Source organism: Pogona vitticeps, chromosome 3 (assembly GCF_051106095.1).
Source record: "Pogona vitticeps strain Pit_001003342236 chromosome 3, PviZW2.1, whole genome shotgun sequence".
Taxonomy (NCBI): Eukaryota; Metazoa; Chordata; class Lepidosauria; order Squamata; family Agamidae; genus Pogona; species Pogona vitticeps.
Genome location: NC_135785.1, coordinates 68,113,841 through 68,132,985, shown reverse-complemented (window position 1 = coordinate 68,132,985; position 19,145 = coordinate 68,113,841). Strand labels below are relative to the sequence as shown.

At 39.6% G+C, this 19,145-nt stretch overlaps 1 protein-coding gene across 3 annotated transcripts in view; it reads right to left on the bottom strand.

Moving 5' to 3' along the window:
* Window positions 1–19,145, bottom strand: part of INPP5F (inositol polyphosphate-5-phosphatase F) — a 52,317-nt gene that overhangs the window by 25,376 nt on the left and 7,796 nt on the right. For all 3 annotated transcript variants that reach the window (XM_078389623.1, XM_072995466.2, XM_020786502.3), the window contains exon 2: window positions 14,518–14,598. In XM_078389623.1, coding sequence (XP_078245749.1) covers window positions 14,518–14,598 — 81 coding nt within the window. The remainder of the gene's footprint in view (window positions 1–14,517; window positions 14,599–19,145) is intronic.

Below are 19,145 nucleotides of genomic sequence, written 5' to 3'. Positions count from 1 at the left end.
CCGGGAGCAAGCTGCACTCTCAGGCATCGCTTGGTGGTGACTTGGGTGCTTGGGGGAAAGGGCCAGCAGTGCGCCTCACTCACCGGCTCGCCCCCAAGACAGCGCCTCTTGCACCCTCCATCTGGAACTGCAGCCTGCCGGCCAGCCCGCCTATCTGCCAGCTGGCAGGCTGCAGTTCCAGATGGAGGGTGCAAGAGGCGCTGTCTTGGAAGAGAGCCAGTGAGCTACAGGGGGTGTAGGCAAGGCGGGGGCCACAAACTATCTTCTGGCGGGCCGCAAATGGCCCCCAGGCCGCATGTTTGAGACCCCTGCTCTAGATCTTAACCCCTGTTTCACTGATTAGAATGAGACTGCCTTGCCTCTCACTTCATTTCTCCACCACTCCATCTTCTGAAAATCTAGCCTTGACCATTTCAAGATGCCCAACAGAATAAGGTGCCATACAGCTAAAGGAGGGCAGGTTAGAGAAAAAGTTATCTGCACGAGTGAGGTGCTCGCTTTACTCATGCAGAGTGAAGGAAAACACCAAGTACTTTCGTAGATTTTCTGCGATGTTACATTTATATACAGTGGTGCCTCACTTAGCGAGTGCTCCGTTTTGCGATGAAATCGCTTTGCAACGAAAAACAATGTTCCCTATGGGGGAATTTCCTTTTGCGATGATCGGTTCCCTGCTTCGGGAACCGAGCATCGCAAAGCGATGATTTTTAACAGCTGATCGGCGGTTTCAAAATGGTTGCGAGGTAAACAAAATGGCCGCCCGCTGTTTTCTGGGATGGATTCCGCACTTACCAGGCAGCAAAAATGGCCGCGCTATGGAGGATCTTTGCTGAACTGTGAGTTTTAAGCCCATAGGAATGCATTAATCAGGTTTTAATGCATTTCTATGGGCTTTTTTATTTCGCATTGCGACGTTTTCATTCAACAGTGATTTTTGCGGAACGAATTAATGTCGCAATGCGAGGCACCACTGTATTGTGCAAGTAGAGGAATCTTGATGATCAAGTTGTTCAAGAAAATCTGGTACAGTATTTCCAAGACACTAGTTGTTGCTCTATGGCGCGCCGTTCGTTGGCCAGAGAGTGTCCAGGCGTCTGAGTACCCCTTATCAGCTGGATGGAGTCCCATTCACCTCAGCTAGGGCATATCACAGACCCTTTCCCACATGTCTAGCCTGAAAGATTCACTCCTGCACTTAGTTACACTTAACAAGTACAGGCATCTGGGCTTTGTAGTCTTCCAAGACCCACTAAAGCTCAGAAAGATAGGACTCTGATACTAGCAGTCTCGTGACCGTGCAATCCCCCTGGAAGCAGGCTCAGCAGACTTGCTGTTCAAAAGACCATTCTTAAGGAGTTTTAAGAATAATTTTTTTATTGAAAAATAAGTTTTTATAGATTCAGTTTGTTGCATAAGCAAAGCATGAATTATACTTCCATAGAATATTGAAGTTAAATGAATAACAAGTTTCAGCTAAATCAAAATAACTAACTTCTAAAAACAAGGCTTTTCCTTAGGGCAGGCAAATATAGCCCCCCTCTTTCTTTCTCTTGCTCCTTACATACCTAAGCTCTTACTCAAAGATAAGAGAAAAGGCAAAAAAATGGATCCCGAGACTCTCTAAAGACTAAGGAATATTCCACATAGCAAAACCTCCATTTTTCTACCCACTAAACACCACCCTTCTTCTTCATCTCTTGAGGAGTTGACCAACTGTGATTTAGGGCTGTCCGTTCTCGTTCCGCCCTCCGTTTCCACGGGAATCCAAGGGTGTCCATCCAGGTGTTGTTTTCTTCCTTTAATCTTGGTCCCAATTAGGATGGAATGTTTTGACTTTTCTCGCCATCTCTTCAGAAAATATTCCCACCATTCAAAATTAACTTCACGCAGAACCATTCTGAATCCATTTTACATTTTCTCATGACTACACAAACCATCTACATTACATGCTTTAAACCACATATTCATGATCATGACACTAGTCACTCATGTTGGAGGCAGGTTCAGTTATTTAAACCTAGATCTGTACCACTAAACAAGCAAGAGACAAGAAGCAACAGTATATGAAATTACAGTGAGAAAAAGAGGGAATCATTCCATGGCCCAAGACACTTACTTACTTACTTACTTACTTACTTACTTACTTACTTACTTACTTACTTACTTACTTACTTACTTACTTACTTACTTACTTACTTACTTACTTACTCACTCACTCACTCACTCACTCACTCACTCACTCACTCAACTCACTCAACTCACTCAACTCACTTATTCATTCTTGCCATTCTCCTAAAAAAGGATCCAAAATGGCTTACAACATTAAAAACATAATATTAAAGGCTAAAAACAGTTACATTATCCAAATATTTAAAAAGAATTAATAACATATTTAAAAGATATACAATATATTTCAAATGTATTTAAAATGTTTGGTAAAAACATTACAAAAATTAGCAAAGATGGAGCCAGCCTGGCTTCCTGTGGGAGGGAGTTCCAGAGTCTGGGAGCAGTGACAGCCAAGGCCCTCTCCTATGTCCTCACCAAGTGCACTTTTGAAGGTGGTGCGACAAAGAGAAAGGCCTCCCGTGATGATTTTAACACCCAGGCAGGCTCATAAAGAGAGATATGGTTATTGAGATAGTATGGACCCAAGCCACTTAGAGCTTCATAGATTAAAACCAGCATTTTCAAGTGTGTCCAGAAATGGTTCCAAAGGGAATTTTTCCACTGATAAGGAAGATGTTCAGAGAATAAACTGGGAAAGATAAACTCCCATCCTCTATCCTTCTCCTAAACTCAGGTATCCCCATACTATTTTACAGATGACTGGGTGGCAGATTCATATTTAAACAAGTATGCCAGATGCCACCATTTGGAGCTAAAGCCAAAGGATTCTGAGGAAGTATATTGTTAAGAATACATTGTAAAAAGAATACTAGCTGAACACATTTTTGACAAAACAAAAGGAACTTTAATTTTTCACTTCAAGGCTACATAGCTATGATCTTTGGCACAGAGAATTATGGAAATGCTAGACTAATAAGGTTAAACTTACTTATGCAACAATGTTTGCCATAGCTAAAGAATGGATCTCATTTTCTAGGACCATGTGTTAGAAAGCAAGGGATTACTGTAGTCTCAAGATTCCTATCTATTACAAGAGGCGGGGAAGTCTTCAAATCTAAGAACTGAGATGCCTATTACATTACATTCTCATTTTGTCTACAGCTGTGCCTCTGAAACAAGATTTCTTGACTTTCAATACAAAGGAAGATTGTAAGACATAACAGGAATGTTTAAGATTGCACTGTAGTACAGCAAAATCTCTCAAAGATCTGAAACACATCTATCCAGATATGAATGGGTGGCATGGAGGAACTGAATTTCCTGGCTTTTTAAAATTGAAGTTTAAGTATACATACTCTATACAAAAATCCCAATAGAAACTTCGTTTATGTAGAATTTCCCAATGCTAGAGGATGCCAGAAAATAACCACGTGTTCTGTACTATGGTTGTTTGGAGAGGACAAAAGCAAGAACATCTGGGATATGGCTATAATCCCTTCTTTGCCAAAATATTTTGAAGAGCTGTTTTCAGCTTAATGAAATGGTGAAGCAAATGTGTGAGTAACTCATACAATGGAGAAACATACAAATCCTTTAACCTCTCAGATAAATCAATGTTACCATGCCTACTCCACAGAATGCAGATTAGAAAGCTATGTTCCAATTTCCAAACCCTTCCTTGGGGCAAGCAACCTGAAGAAGAAAAGCCGTATCAGACCAAAAGCTATATGAATATGTTATGTGCATATTTTCCAAAGGAAGCCGCCTAGCCTTTTGAATTTTTTTAAAAAGTGGGGGAGCTGGGAGCTAGCACAAGTTGTCACTGGTAACGAAGGTTAAAACCATCCACACTATGTGCAAGAACAACAGTGAAGAAAGATGGACAAAAATCAACTCATTTGAAATGTAGTGTTAGAGATCCTTACAGATGCCATAGAAAGGCATAAAAGTTCTCAATTAAGTCAATTCTGAAAGTTCAACAGAGCAAAAATGAGTAAACTGATACCACCTTGGGTCGTTTTGGGGAGAAAGGCGGGATAGAAATATTTTAAATAAATACAGCTTTGATCAGAAAAGACAATATTTCTAGAAAAAGTGGGAGGGAGGAAGACAGAAGAGAGAAAGGCAGAACATGAGATGGATTGTCTCAAGAAAGAAAGCCACAGCTTCATTTTGGATCAGGATGCACCCTCATCAATTGCATCAGTTCTTCTACATTTCAAATTCAGCCAGCGATCCATTCTGAAACTCAGCCAAAACGTATTGTTACAAAATTCACGGCAATAACACTGAAAAGTCAGTTTACCTAACAATAACCAAATGGTTTTATTGGCAGAAATCAATGAAGGAACATGATCATGAAGTCCATCCAAACACTCACTCACACTGACACTGCCTGACTCAGACTTCCTGCAGCTCCTCATTGTTCTGCACAGTAGCAAGGAATGTCACGTGCTTTCTCTCGGACACTCAGCATCATTCATTTGCATGTTCTCACCATGTGCAGAAATACCAAACATTTATTTTCATAACCAAATTTTACTTATGTTTGTTTCTAATGGAGGTAGTAGATTAGAAAAGTCACATTTTACACAAATAAGCAAGGGAAATTAAGATTTTGTTCAACGTTTTCTTTCTTGTTTTCTGTCATTCATTCTTTTTATTTTAACTGCAAAAGATCGCAACATTTCTTCAAGACTTTGTGGACCCCCTGTGAGGACATCATGGCCCCCTCAAGGATCCGTGGACTACAAGTTAAGAACCTATGCTTTAACTTATTTCCTTCTAACTCTCCCTCCCCACTAGCTGCTATTTTGTTTCACTGCTATGGGGTTACATTACACTAAAACAGTGGTCCCCAAGCTTTTCTGAGTCACAGACTGGTTGGGGGGGTGGGTTCAGTTCGTGGGTAGGCGTAGTGCGCTCGCGGATGGCCAGGAAACGCTTGCACACATGCATGAAGGGCACAGCACACTCACAGGGGTGCTCATATGCATGTGCAAATAAATGGGCAGAGTGCACTCATGGAGGGGCAAGGCACGCTCGTGGGTGGGCAGGGCACCTGTGCACCTGTGCATGCAATGGCAGGGCCGCGCATACGGGTGGGGTGGGTGGGGGAGTGCATGCGGTGGGGCGGGAGATCTGGGCCATGGACCAGGAGTTGGGGACCCCTGCAGTAAAAGATGGGATTTGTGGACTACACCGGTGATTCAGGAGCCCTTGGCTAAATGCTTATCATGCTGGCTGGACAATTCTGGGAGTTCTAGTCCAGGGAAACATCTTTCCTCGTCTCTGTTTCCTAAATAAGTACAGATATATTAATCTCTTATGCTCATTTAGTGTGTGATCCATTTAACTTAGGAGAACAGAGTAAGTAGTTCAAAAAGCCATTTTACACTCTCAAGACAAATGCATGTTGAATTTGTTCTTTGATAAGAATGCCCTACTTTGTTGATCAAGCCTCTTTTCAGAAACCTGAAATCTGTAGCAAACATAGGCTCAACAACAACAATGGCAACAACAACAAAGAAAAGAATGATAGTAATAACAATAATAGCAACTATAAGCACAAGTTTCTAAACTATTATGTTTCCCTTTCTCTTTTTTGTCTGCTCTCATTTTTGCCAGTTTTTCCTTTCCATTAGGTAACACCTGGCTAAACTTCTAACTTGAACTGTCATGAACTGTAAAAAAGAAAGTGGAATTTGATGTTTCTGGAAGGCCAAAAACCATAAACTCATAGAATTATGAGGAGGAAGGGATCCCAATATGCTTTCCAGACTTGTAGTCCAACTCCTGCCAAAGCAAACATGCAATAAGTGTTTTGAAAAGTTCCTTTTTTCAGATTACAACTACCATAACCCACCAGCATTTATTCTTATGACTTCACTGCCTTCCATGCAGGTTGCTCTGCAAACAGACTATAACTGTTTTGCAAACCAGCAAGGACTAGGTAGAGCCACAACTGGAACATTAACCTATCAGTCATCGGTTTACATATTTATGAGATACCATTAATTTGTGCATGGGTCCTCTCATTGGCTAAGCAAGAGGAAAGGTTTGTTGCTTACCATACAATTGGCCAAAACAACAACTTTATGTTCTGCCTTTTACTTCTGATTCTGTGGGGGATAATGACTTAACTTGCTGTAAATGCAGAATCTGGGCCAGCTGGTAGACTCAACAGTCATGGGGTGGAATGCCTAAAATCTGGACAACACCCAGACAAACAAGTAATGTGGCATATCTGACACAGAAAAGGAATCTCTGCAAATGGACATGGCTTGCTGCCAAATGTGCTTCATTTTAACAAGTCAACCAATTTCTATACCACAATATATAGAACCTGAAAATGGTGAGGAAGGAAGTATTTTCTAATTACTGTACCATGATTCAAGTAGCAAGTTTTCTTCAAGGCTATTTTTATATATTCATATCAGTCAAAAATTTATATAGTTTTAAATTTTCAGAGTAAAAATTACAACCAACAGTATTTCTTCTGCAAATGTGAAGAACCCAATAAACAACATTTAGGCATATACTGCTCTTGATTTCCGTAACAGCCTAAACGTGCTCACTCTTAGTGGGAGGTATCAAAGCTTACAAACACAGTATCATGCTGGTCAAAAGAAGGAAAACTATTACTAATACAGCAATTGTTTACACATAGCTCAAAAACAGTACTGACAATTGGGTTTTGTATTTTATTTGTAGTTTCTAGAACAAACAAGTATGCTGCCAAACACCAGATAAAAACCCTTGTTCTTCCTACAGTTCCTGCTAAATGTTGCTCATATCAGCTAATAGCAACTATAACACAATAAAGCCCTCTTTAGTCATTTCTTTCCAGGCCTCCTCTGAATACTTCAAATCAGGAGTGGGAGATGGACACTCCACAGCCTAGAGCAGGGCTGAACAAAGCTAATGCATAAAAACAGAAATCACGCTTTCTAGTATGATGCCAAAAACATACCAGGTGCCGGTCAGCCCAAGAATCCTAGAATGCTTTTTGTCTTGTCTGTAACTAATACTATAGGTAAGCAAGCAGGCAGAAGAAATACATTTTCCATTTAGGAATTGACCACAGAGCAGATACATTTGCTAATAAAGAAGAATATTTTACCTTTACGTCATACATACGATATGCACCTTTGATTCTGCCATATTCTATTATTTTAGAAACATACATTCATAGGAGTGCTTTTATGAAGAGTCCAGCTATTGTTACAAAATGATTGCAAATTTTGTTCACAAGCTGGAAGAATTTATTTAGTTGCTAACAAGCAAATGTAAATATGAAAGTCTAGAAAATGTTTTCAGTGTCCTAAAAGAATTTTCTCTCCTCACAGTTCCAGGCTGCCAAATATCCTTTTTACAGTATTTACTCAAGACTTGTCCTCTTAATTAATCAAGCACAGTACCAAAAAAAATCATAAAAAATCTAACAAGAGTCTAATATACTATCAAGTATTGCTACAAAGAGATAGAGTTGTTTAAAAGGTGAACCATTTGTGAATGACATAATGGAAACCTGGAGTATGCTATTTCAGGCAGCAGGAAGAAATGCCATAGTTTAATTTCTCCTCCGTGTAAGCAGTACTAGCACATAAGACAGACAGGACATCAAGGAAATGGCTAAACAAAATTATTTTTCCTTAAGCATAAATTACTAAATGTGTGCTGTCAAGTCAGTTCTGACCTTTGGCGAGTCTTTTCAGGGTTTTCCAGTAGAAAGTAATCAGGAGTGGTCTAACATTGCCTTCTTCTGGAGGCACCCTGGAACTGGGCACCCATGCAGGCTGGCTCTTCTGGGATGCACACTGGGGATTTGAATTGCCAGCCAAATACCTAACTCACTGAGTTATCCAGCTAGCCACTAAGCATCAATACCCAACTTTTAAAAGTTTTTAAGCTACTAAGGGACGTGCTGGCACTGCAGGTTAAACCGCTGAAGCCTCTGTGCTGCAAGGTCAGAAGACCTGCAGTCGTAAGTTCGAATCCATGCAACGGAATGGGCCCCAGCACTAGTCCCAGTTCCTGCCAACCTAGTAGTTCTAAAGCATGTATAAACAGGTACCACCATGGTGGGAAGGTAACAGTGTTCCATGTCTAGTCACGCTGGCCACGTGACCATGGAGGATTGTCTGAGGACAAAACGCTAGCTCTGTGGGTTGGAAACAGAGATGAGCACCGCTGCCTAGAGTCGGACACGACTGGACAAATTGTCAAGGGGAAACTTTACCTTTTACCTAAGAATTATTATCTCCCAGTTTTGCAGTGGTACAGACCACGACACTTTCATATAATTCTATGCAATACATAGAACTACTGTAATCCCACAAATAATCTGATAGTTCAGATTCAGAGTTCTGAATCTGATAGTTCAGACAAAAAGAGTTCTGCTAATATTCAATGTTATATTATTCCTACAAGAGAGCCTTACAGAACTCTGAGTACACTACTGGAAAAGAAATTGTCTTCCCAGTCTGCATTCTTACAAGTCAATAAATATACTTAATGAAATCATAGAATGTTGTTGTATCCCAAAGGAAAAATGAATAAATTATTCATGTTAATTGCAAGAAAACACTTTAGACATTTGCATTAATCTTCTCAGAATAAAACGTGCATGGTACAAACATGTTCATCTAAATGAAAAGGGATGCTTTAATATAAAATATAGAAAACTAGAAATGTTACTGATAAATCACCACTATGAGACAACATACAAAATCCTATGATATTTGGTGAAGTAGTTTAAAGCAGGTTTCCATTCTATAAATCTGCTTCCCCCAAACTAGTGAGCATCCCTGGATTTTCAATAAAAATCTGCCTAAGGGAGAGAAGCTACCTCACCTTCCTAGCTCTGTGTTGCACACTCAGTCTGAGCTACTTGGAAAAGCACTAGCAGCACTAAGACAAATGGCAAAGGTGATATATTTTCACCTTATTTCTTCCATGAGGAGTTTATGAGAGGAAGCAATAGGTCTTGTCTCCTTCAACTGAGTTTCCACATCAGACAACATTGTGCCTGTTGGGCATAAGCCCACAGAGAACAAAAAGTGTTTTTAATTCTGCAAATTTAGCTTTTGCAAAAATGCAACCACCCACTACTCTACCCTGCAAAAATCTAGCAGGAAGGAAGTAACAAAGTTCTGCCTTCTTCAATAGTAATTTGCTAGTTTTCACAAGACATCTGCTTGATGTATATGGTTGCCTCTAACATGGGAAGACCGTACAGAAAAACTTCCCGACATCTTTCTCCCCAGTAAAGCCATTTTGCTGTTCAAAAGCATTTCCTGGTCAGGACTCTCAAAAATGCCCTGGCTAGGGTGGGAGAAAACTATAGCAACAGAGAGGATCACCAGAACTGAGAGCTCTGTCTTACCCAAACTGCAATGCCTTCTCTTATAAATGGCATATGTCTATGTAATCTTTTCCTCTTTCGATATTGATGATATCCCTCACTAGCAGAATAAACGGCCAATATTCAGGGGTATATTAGTAATGTAATTGTTGGGGGGGTTATGCAAAGATGCCTATGAAGGTATATGTATAGAATGTCATACTATGGAAACCTACAGCTTGGTTTAAATATACTGCCACATGGAAAGCATTTTCCTGAGCGGTTGGTTCCTTGTGTATCAGATTTTTAAAGGCAGCTATCCCATACAACTCCCGCCAACCTATCAGGTCGAAAGCATGGATATGCAAGTAGATTAATAGGGACCACCTCGGTGGGAAGGTAACAGCGTTCTGTGTCTAAGTCGCACTGGCCCTGTGACCACGGAAGATTGTCTTCGGACAAATGCTGGCTTTATGGCTTGGAAACAGGGATGAGCACCGCCCCCTAGAGTCGAACACGACTGGACAAAAACTGTCAAGGGGAACATTTACCTTTACCTTTATGTCATACTGTACAGCAATTCATATGCATATAGGTAAAACACCCTTTTATCACCCTTTTACCCAAATATCAAATATAACTAGATAGTAGTAACTAGGTCAAGTGGCACCTACAAGTTTGGGGACCACTTAGTGCATCCAGGTAGCATGAGCATGCTCATAATAAAATCTCTTATTCCAGAATATGTCAAACACACAGGGATCTCTCATTGGTCTTTTTTTTTAGTCAGTATCAGAGGAAGAATTTTCAAGCTTAATGTGGACGTTTATCCTTTGTAATATAATAGCTCTTTGACAACTAACGGTTTTTAACTGATTTCTAAAAATTATGAAAGACCAGGTCACAAATAAATGCTGCTTGTTAACAGCTATTCTTATTCAGAAGTCAGCTAAACAAAACCAGAGTACAAGCCAAGAGTTATCTAAAGCATGCTGACCTCACTTTTGAAGTATTTTATGTGTATAACCTTTTTTCTTGGCAGGATTTCCTATACTATTCCATTAATAGAAGCTGGGCTAGCTTTTCCTACATCATCATGAAGCAGTGTTTGAAGAAAATAGATAAAAAGGCAGGCCTCCAAGAACATCAGCAACTAAAGCTCCAGAAAATGCACCCTTCTGTAAGCTCAGTTTTCTGTCATATATACTGAACATTTTTTTAAAAAAATAATTTTTATTTTGCTTAAATTATATAAAGAATGCAACAGATAAATAGAAGACTGGGATAAAGAAAGGACAAAAAACAACAACAGACAAACAGAAACAACCAAAATCTGACTTACTCATAAAACTCAATGAAAGACATTCAAATATCCTGGTAAGTATCCAAAACCAGTTGCCACCTATATGGCAAGCACTCAAAATGCTAGAAGATTCTTAAGATCCTCAGCCCATTGGCTAACGGGGGTTAGGCATTTAAGTTTTCCTATAACAGTCACCCAGGACAATCCAACTTGGTTTGTATTACAGAGACCTGGTGGAAAAATGATTGACAGCAGGTTAATCTCACTCAGCTTTGTCCACCACAGTTCTCTGTGCTTCAGCAGGCAAGACCTGGAGGACAGGAGGCACAGGTGGAAACTGAGGATGCTGGAGACTGCTTTCTCCTGGGTAAATCAACTAAACATGCATGCCAAAAAGAATGCATGCCCTATCACTAAGCCAGAAAGATGTGTGAGAGGTCTTAAAGGGGAAGGATGGATTGTTCTAAGTACAAACACTTGCAGAGAAAATCCCCCCCACCAATTCAAATCATGCCATCAGCAATCCTTATACTGTATCTATCTGCTAGTGCGGACAGGACCTTACTTTAGCATAATAAATCATAACTGACTCAGAAGAATTTATGGAAGAATTAACTCACCAAATCCCTCATTGATTCAAGAGGTCTACTAAGCAACAAGATTTCAGCCACTGAGTAGCTCAGAGCTGAAGGACTGTACTTACATCGACAACCAATAAATTATGAAGCGGTGTATAGTACTATTCAGCAGAGTAAAGCAAACAATATGTTGGGAGGCAATTCTGCCAAGTATGGCACTTTCAAGAAATCCCTGGTTTGTGTCGCTGATAATTTTCTCCTACAAAAAGCGGAGAAAGAAACTAGAGGATTTGCTATCCTTGACTCGATTCTGACCAACAAAGATGACTTGGTGGGGGAAGTGGCAGTAAGGGGAACTCTAGGTGAGAGTGACCATGTCTTCTAGAATTCTTGATTTCAAAGAAAATGAAAGCAGAGTGTAGCCACACATGTCTGCTGGATTTTTAAAAAGCAAATTTTAATAATCACAGAACAAGAATAAATAAGGTCCCATGGCAGGAGATCCTAACAAGAAAAGGAGTCCAAGAAGGGTGGGAGATTCTAAAAAAAAGAAATCTAAAGGCACAACTACAAAAATTTCCAACAAGAAAAAAGGGGGAGAGATGGCAAAAAAGGCCAGTGTGGCTTCACAAAAAGCTCAGAGAGGACCTAAAAACCAAAAAAGACAAGTACAGGATATGGAAAGAAGGCCACCAAGGATGAGTACAGACAAGTATCAAGGAAATGCAGGGATGGCATCAGGAGGGCAAAAACTGAGAATGAGCTGAGGTTAGCTAGAGACACTAAAAGCAATAAAAAAGCATTATTTGGGTACGTGAGTAGCAAAAGACAAACAAAAGACATTGTGGCACAGTTCCGCAATGAAGATGGACAAATGATAACAGAGGACAAAGAAAAGGCAGAGGTGTCCAATTCCTATTTTAGTTCCATCTTTACCCATAGGACAGAATATGAACTGCCAAACAAATTGGAAGTGCAAGTTGGGGGGGGGGGCAGTACGTAACAGAGCAGTATACAGTGGTGCCTCACATAGCGAGGCTAATCCGTTCCGGATTAACCCTCGCTATGTGAAAACATCGCTGTACGGAACAGGGAAAGCCATTGGAACGCATTAAACTTAGTTTAATGCGTTCCAATAGGCTCCAAAACTCACCGTTCAGCGAAGTTTTCCCATAGCCGGCAGCCATTTTCGCGCCCTCGGTAAGCGAGGGGAGGGCGCGAAAACGCTGCGCGCGGCCATTTCGGGGCTTCCAGCGGCCATTTTGGAGCCGCCAAACAGCTGATCGTCGGCCGTCACAAAGCGAAGATCGGTAAGCGAAACGCTTTCCGATCTTCGCTATGCGAGTTTCGCCCATAGGGGCCATTGGTATGCGATCGCATTTGCGATCGCAAAACCCTAATCGCTATGCGATTTCGTCATACGGTGCGCTCGTTAAGCAAGGCACCACTGTATAACAGAGCAGTACGACAGTGGAACCAGTTACCATGGGAATTGGTGAGTGCTCCAACACAGGAGGCATTCAAGAAAAACTCAGATAATCACCTGGCAGATATGCTTTGATTGTATTCCTGCATTGAGCAGGGGGCTGGACTTGATAGCCTTGTAGACCCCCCTTCCAACTTTACTTTTCTATGATTCTATATGATGATGAAGCTATGATTCAGCTTATTATTAAATGCATTATAAATCAATCAATGGGGGAAAATTAAAAACCCACATAATCCATACCTTCCATTAAAAGGTCTTGTTCCCAAGTTTGGGATCTGGAGAATCCCAAAAGGTTAATTTAATGGATCAAATAGATCAAACTGGAATTGTGACATTACACATACACATACATATATCCCTAACTGCAAAAATGGGGGGAAAGGTGTTTCTAAAGTATACTCTGATATTTTCTTACACTGAAAGAGACTTCAGACAGGAAGATTCCAAAACAGCCCAAGACAGACAGTCCAACAGGATGGAAATAGTTCAACCATTTATCAAACATCAGCATACGGCCTGATATAAAGGCCTGGTATAAACTAAGATTAAGGAAGATAAACTGACCTTCATTGAATGAACACTGCATATTTTTAAATGGTAAGGAACCTCACATAAACTTAAAAAAAACAATGTATTAATTTTAATAAAATGTAGAGTAGATATATACAGAGAAATTCCAAAAAGAACACAAAATTATCAAAACTATAATATTCATCTTAAGTGTTTCGAGCCCACCCTATGAGATCAAATTCAAAAGCACGTATCTATTAAAATCAAAAAATCAACAATCAACTTATTGTTTAGTATTATCATATGTTAAAGAGCCCTACTGTTGTTGTTACACACTATCAAGTCACCTTCATAAATGAGTGAGCTCCAAAATGCCCTACTATTAACAGCACTGCTCACTTCTTACAAACTCAAGGCCATGACTTCACTAGGAATTTCTAGGAACTGGTATTCAAAGTACTGTATACAAAAACATCTGGGCACCACTAAAATTGTCAGTCAGTAAATATGTTCTCTGACAAGTTGTCCTTCACCAGCCACAGATCTTGTTTTAATCAGTTAATAGGATAACCAGACAAATCTGTGAGAGTATTAATTTCCTTCATTAATGCCAAAAGATGCAACTGGGGTTCAGAAATAAATAGCAACACATCATCTCTATCAATTACTATTTAAATTCAAAAGAACTGTGGATAAACATAACAATTCTGTCCAAGGTAAAGTTCAAAACATGACTCAAATAGAGGGGGAAGAAGACAGACTTATCTAATGCTGCACCTTTATTAACTAACCAAAATTAATTTTACATCTACAAGAAATGCCTTCTTGATATTGGAGAATTAAAAAAACAGCTGAGCTAAAACACATCTACTTTATTTGATTCTCTATCTTCATGAAATTATTTTTATAGACACTACTTCCCCTCTCACCTTCCCTAGCTATTTTTGTTGAGGCACTGGAAAAAAAGTTCATCAGATATGCATGAACTACTACAAATGTAAATAGGATTATCTATCATGTGTTCCAATTCAGACAGTGACAGTTATTAGTTTGACAAATAAAAGTGGCACATCAATCAGTCTGATACAGGTGATGACAAAAACAACAGTTCAATTTTATATTGTGCCTGTCAGACTAGAAGTTGCTAGTCCGACAGACACAGCCATTCTAACATTATCTTAATTACCATTATAGCAAGACAAATAATTTTTACTGTTCATACCTGTATGAAGCTGAACTTTTCCAATAAGTCCCTCAATCAAACCCAGGCAAACTGGATTCCAAGCCAGAAGGAGATCAGTAGCTGTGGAAGAAAATATCATAAAAGAATAAAACCTCTGAAAAATTTAAAATCAAGCCGTTTTTAATCAGTAGCTACAACAATAGTACACTTATTGAATGAGTGGGGATTTGGTGAGTCAGCTCCACTGATTCAGTGGGCTTACTTTAGTTATGACCTACCATGCCACTATGATCCCAATGAATAAAATAAATTTATTTATCTGGAAATAACTGTTTTCATTGGCTATTACTATGAGTTCAATATATAGATAAACTATATATAGATATATATATACTTACTAGTTATGCTGATCTGCAATGTACACTGTATGCACTTTTATAAATACATACAAAGTATATATACATTATTCAGTCAGTCAGTCAAGTTTATTGTATTAGCTAAAAGCCGTCACAATTGTTTAAAATACAGATATGGTCAATTAAAATCATGATAAAACCATAGACATATAAAATAATAAGAGACCCCTCATATCTGAGAATCTCCCACACAATTGATCGCAATGGCTTTCAGAAAATTAGCCCGGATGTTTCTGGCCGCTTTTGCGAATAGCGCTGTTCTATACGTAACATAAGGGTCACAATCCAAGAGCAACCTGACCACCTTTGTCTGAGGGCTTTCCTCCTGTAGAGCAGCCAGAATGTTACCCAGGAGCTTTTCTCGAGGGTTCTGATATAGCTGACAATAGAGTAAATAATGGAGAACATCCTCTATCTCACCTGCTCCGCAGATGCACACCCTTAGATGTTTAGGGACATTCATGTACCTGCCATCTAAGACAGCGGTTGGCATCGTTTGGAAGCGGAGTTCTGTGAAAGCAGTTCTCAAGGGGGCAAAAGTAAGTGCATCTAGATATTGCGCCCTTGAGTGGTTTGTTTTCAACAGGCGGTACCAGTGGGAGAAACCTGAAGAGTGGATTAAGGCCAAGTCCTGGTCATTATCCGATTTATAGAGCCAATCTCTCAACATTATTTTAACCTCAGAAAAAATGAAAATGTCTGTAGAGAGGGATTTAGATTTTAGTAGGTTTTGAGCTGAAGTTGCCCAGCCGCCACTCTTCCATTGCTCTATCATACAGCGTTTGGGTAGGCGGTGGTCAGGCATATCCATCACCCTCTTATAATAAGAGAATATGGCTAAGGTTGCCCTGGCTTTGATGGATACCATACCTGTCTCTGTTCTGAGGTGAGCTGCTGGGGTCCCCTGGGGTGCCACGAGGATGTGTCTGAGAAATTTATTCTGTCCTACTTCAATATGCATCATTACTAGAGAGAGGGGCACTACGTTCCATGATTCCCAACAGGATTCTGTTGTAAATAAAATATATCACTTCTGGAAACTCCATCACGTAAGCCCATCCTGTTTCAATGCATTCAATGTAAATAACAGGGATCTTTCATTCAAACCATGGAGAATAACATAATTCTATATGCAATAAGCATACATAGACAATCATAATCCATTTTTTAGATCTGCTATTGTGACTGAACTTTAGTTCCCATTAAGATGGTTTACTGAATATGAAAAACTTCTCTCGAACTGAACTGAAGAGAGAAACAGAAAGAGAGTGCTGTCCCCTGAAAATGCCGGCCACAGAGACTGGCAAAACATTAGGAAGAACAACCTTCAGAACACGGCCAAAGAGCCCGAAAAACCCATAACAACCATTAGATCCCGGTCGTGAAAGCCTTCGTGAATACAGAAAGAGATAAACTGAAAAAAAGATCTTGATTCTCATCCTATGTAGCCATTTTGACAAAGATTGCCTACAGTGGACCCTTGACTTACAGACGGCTTGACTTACAGACTTTTTGAGTTACAGACTTCTCTGGCCGCAAAATTTAGGTTTGACTTGCAGCCTGAGAATTGACTTACAGACCAGAAAAAAACCAAAATGGAACAAAAACGGCCTGTTACGGGATTAATCAGTTTTCAATGCACTGTAGGTCAATGGAGACTTGACTTACAGACTTTTTGACTTGAGAACCACCTTCCAATACGGATTAAGTTCTCAAGTCAAGACCCCACTGTATTTGCAATTTTTAAAAAAATGCTGGATTCTATCAGAAGGAAACTAGACACTTGGTGTTAAGACCCTCAGTTATATCAACTAATAGGTAAAATAACAAATTGAATTTTTAATGGCTATATCTGGACTGTTAACCAAATAAACTACTGCAGTCCAATGATAGTTAAAACAAAATTATTGCCAAGAAAAATATCCTTCATTTGTGGAAGATAAAAAATGTTAAATTAGACTTGCTCTCTTGTTCATAAAGACCACAAAACAAAAATAAAGGACAAGGAAGCAGAACTAACCAGGTAGGCTGCATCTGATGAAATGTGTTGCATTCCACTAAAGCTAATTCCAAATGAAATGTGTCAGTATTTAAGATGCTGCTAGAGCTTTTGTTGCTTTTGCTACCTAAGTGTAAAATAGCTATCCCTCCAGAAATTTTCCTGATGTTCTTGGACTGCAATTCCCACAGACTTTCACTATAAACTGTGCTGATCGGGCTTTCTGGGAGTTGCAGTCCAAGAACACCAGGTTAAGAACCACTGATCTAAGCATAAGCAATGTTAAGATATAATCAAATGGTGAACATAAAAGAGTGTCCAGTGATAATATGGCATTGGACAGTATAGGGGTATATAATTACACCTAAGTGTTATTAGCAGTGATTATAGTAAAAGAAGGCATTACCACATGATGTGATGAGAATTTAGCCAACCAATAAGAATTGTTAGGACTGCATTCTTATTTCATGGATAAAAGGCAAGTTGGCAAGCATATCAATCAGTATCAGTATTTCCCAATGGAGCACCCTTCAAATTTATTGGCAAGCTCAGCCATCAGCACTGACCAGCATAACAATTTTAAGGGATGGTGGGAGTTGCAATACAATACAAAAGATAATAGAGCTTGAGAGAGACTCCTCTACATATTAAACTAAAATTATACTTGCTAATTTCCAAAATGAAAGACTGATGTTAAGCTACATAATGAGCATCTCCCCCTCTGCAATTCAACTCTTCTTTTAAATAACCCCATGTATTGTTATGTTTAATATACAACCATTAACCAAAACTTATTTCTTTATTAAGGAGTCCACACATTTTGATTAGCCTTCATCAGCAAGCAAGCTATAGTCTTACCAGAATCCAGAATTATCTTCCCACACCCCCTAGCAGGAGTGATAGGGGTTTCATTCTATGTTGAGTTGAAGTGCCAGAATGATAAAAAGGAGTAAGCCCCTTTCCTAGACCTCTTAACAAAGCTCTGGGATGGAGGAAATGATATGGATTCATCTCTGCCTTGCTGTGCCTCAAAACAAACTAAGAATTAGCATGTCTTACAGTTTCACTTCTTATGCTTATAGAAGTAAGCAAATCATTGCTCTCTGTTAAGTGTGATAACCCTCAACATTCCTCTTAAGATTGAAGCTGTGGGAGTCAGCGATTATCTTTGGAACTGCATAGTAATCCTCACTCCATTTGGGTAGAAAGCTAGTACCCTCTTTCCCCCAAAATAAGCCCCAGTTAAGTGAAACCCCGCCCTACACCATTGTGCAGTAACCAGAAGAAGATGACATTACTGTATTTGAATAAATGTAGATTGTTGTATATGAAAAATAAACATTTCCTGAAAATAAGCCCTAATGCATTTTTTAGAGAAAAAAATAATATAAGACCGTGTCTCATTTTCGGGGAAACATAGATGTTTGGCTGCTGTGTTGCTTAGGTGAGCACATCACTAGCACAGAGAATTAAGTAACAAGCTCTTGCTACCATATTTCACCCCATATCTATTGGATATGGACTAAAAAGGGGAGCAGAAGCTTCTTTAGCTCCCGTACTGCTGGGCTCTAACAGCTTAAGGATCTAGGCAATACAAGTACAAGCAAACAAGCCCATGGCTCTATTTCCATTTCCCCAATTTGAATGGGAAGAGTCCTAATGATGACAAGTTTCAATTTAGCCATTAAGACCAGCCCCTAGCCCCAAATGGATTCATGGCCGCATCACTGCTCTCCAAGTATTTACAAAGAACAAAGTAATGCTGGAGATAACACAGAACCACATGACTTTTCAGTTTTGGGGTGCTGAACTGCCTGCAGCCCCAAAACAATTAGAGCCTGCAATGCCACAAAATTTCAGCAGAAACCACCAATTTTGTTATCATCAAAACTTAGTGAAGGTCATGACTATTCTCTGTAGTGCAGAAGGATGCTAGAGTGTCCTGCTACCATAAAGAGTAGAATTTGGAAGACATGAAGTGGTATTACCTGTCCAAAAATGAAGAATCATTAAGAGGTTCGGCAGTAGCAGAAGAATTAAAAGGATTTTTTGCAGGGGACATAGGAGATGCCAGGACAACACAGCAGAGACTACAAAACAGACATCACACCACCACATGTGGCCCACCAATTTTACATAGCCCACCTCTGATAGAGGGGAAAGATGGCAACTCAGTATGCTTTGCATAAAGGTCTCATATTCAGTCACTGATATTGCTAGGTGAGGTCAGGGAAGATAAATTAGAACCTATG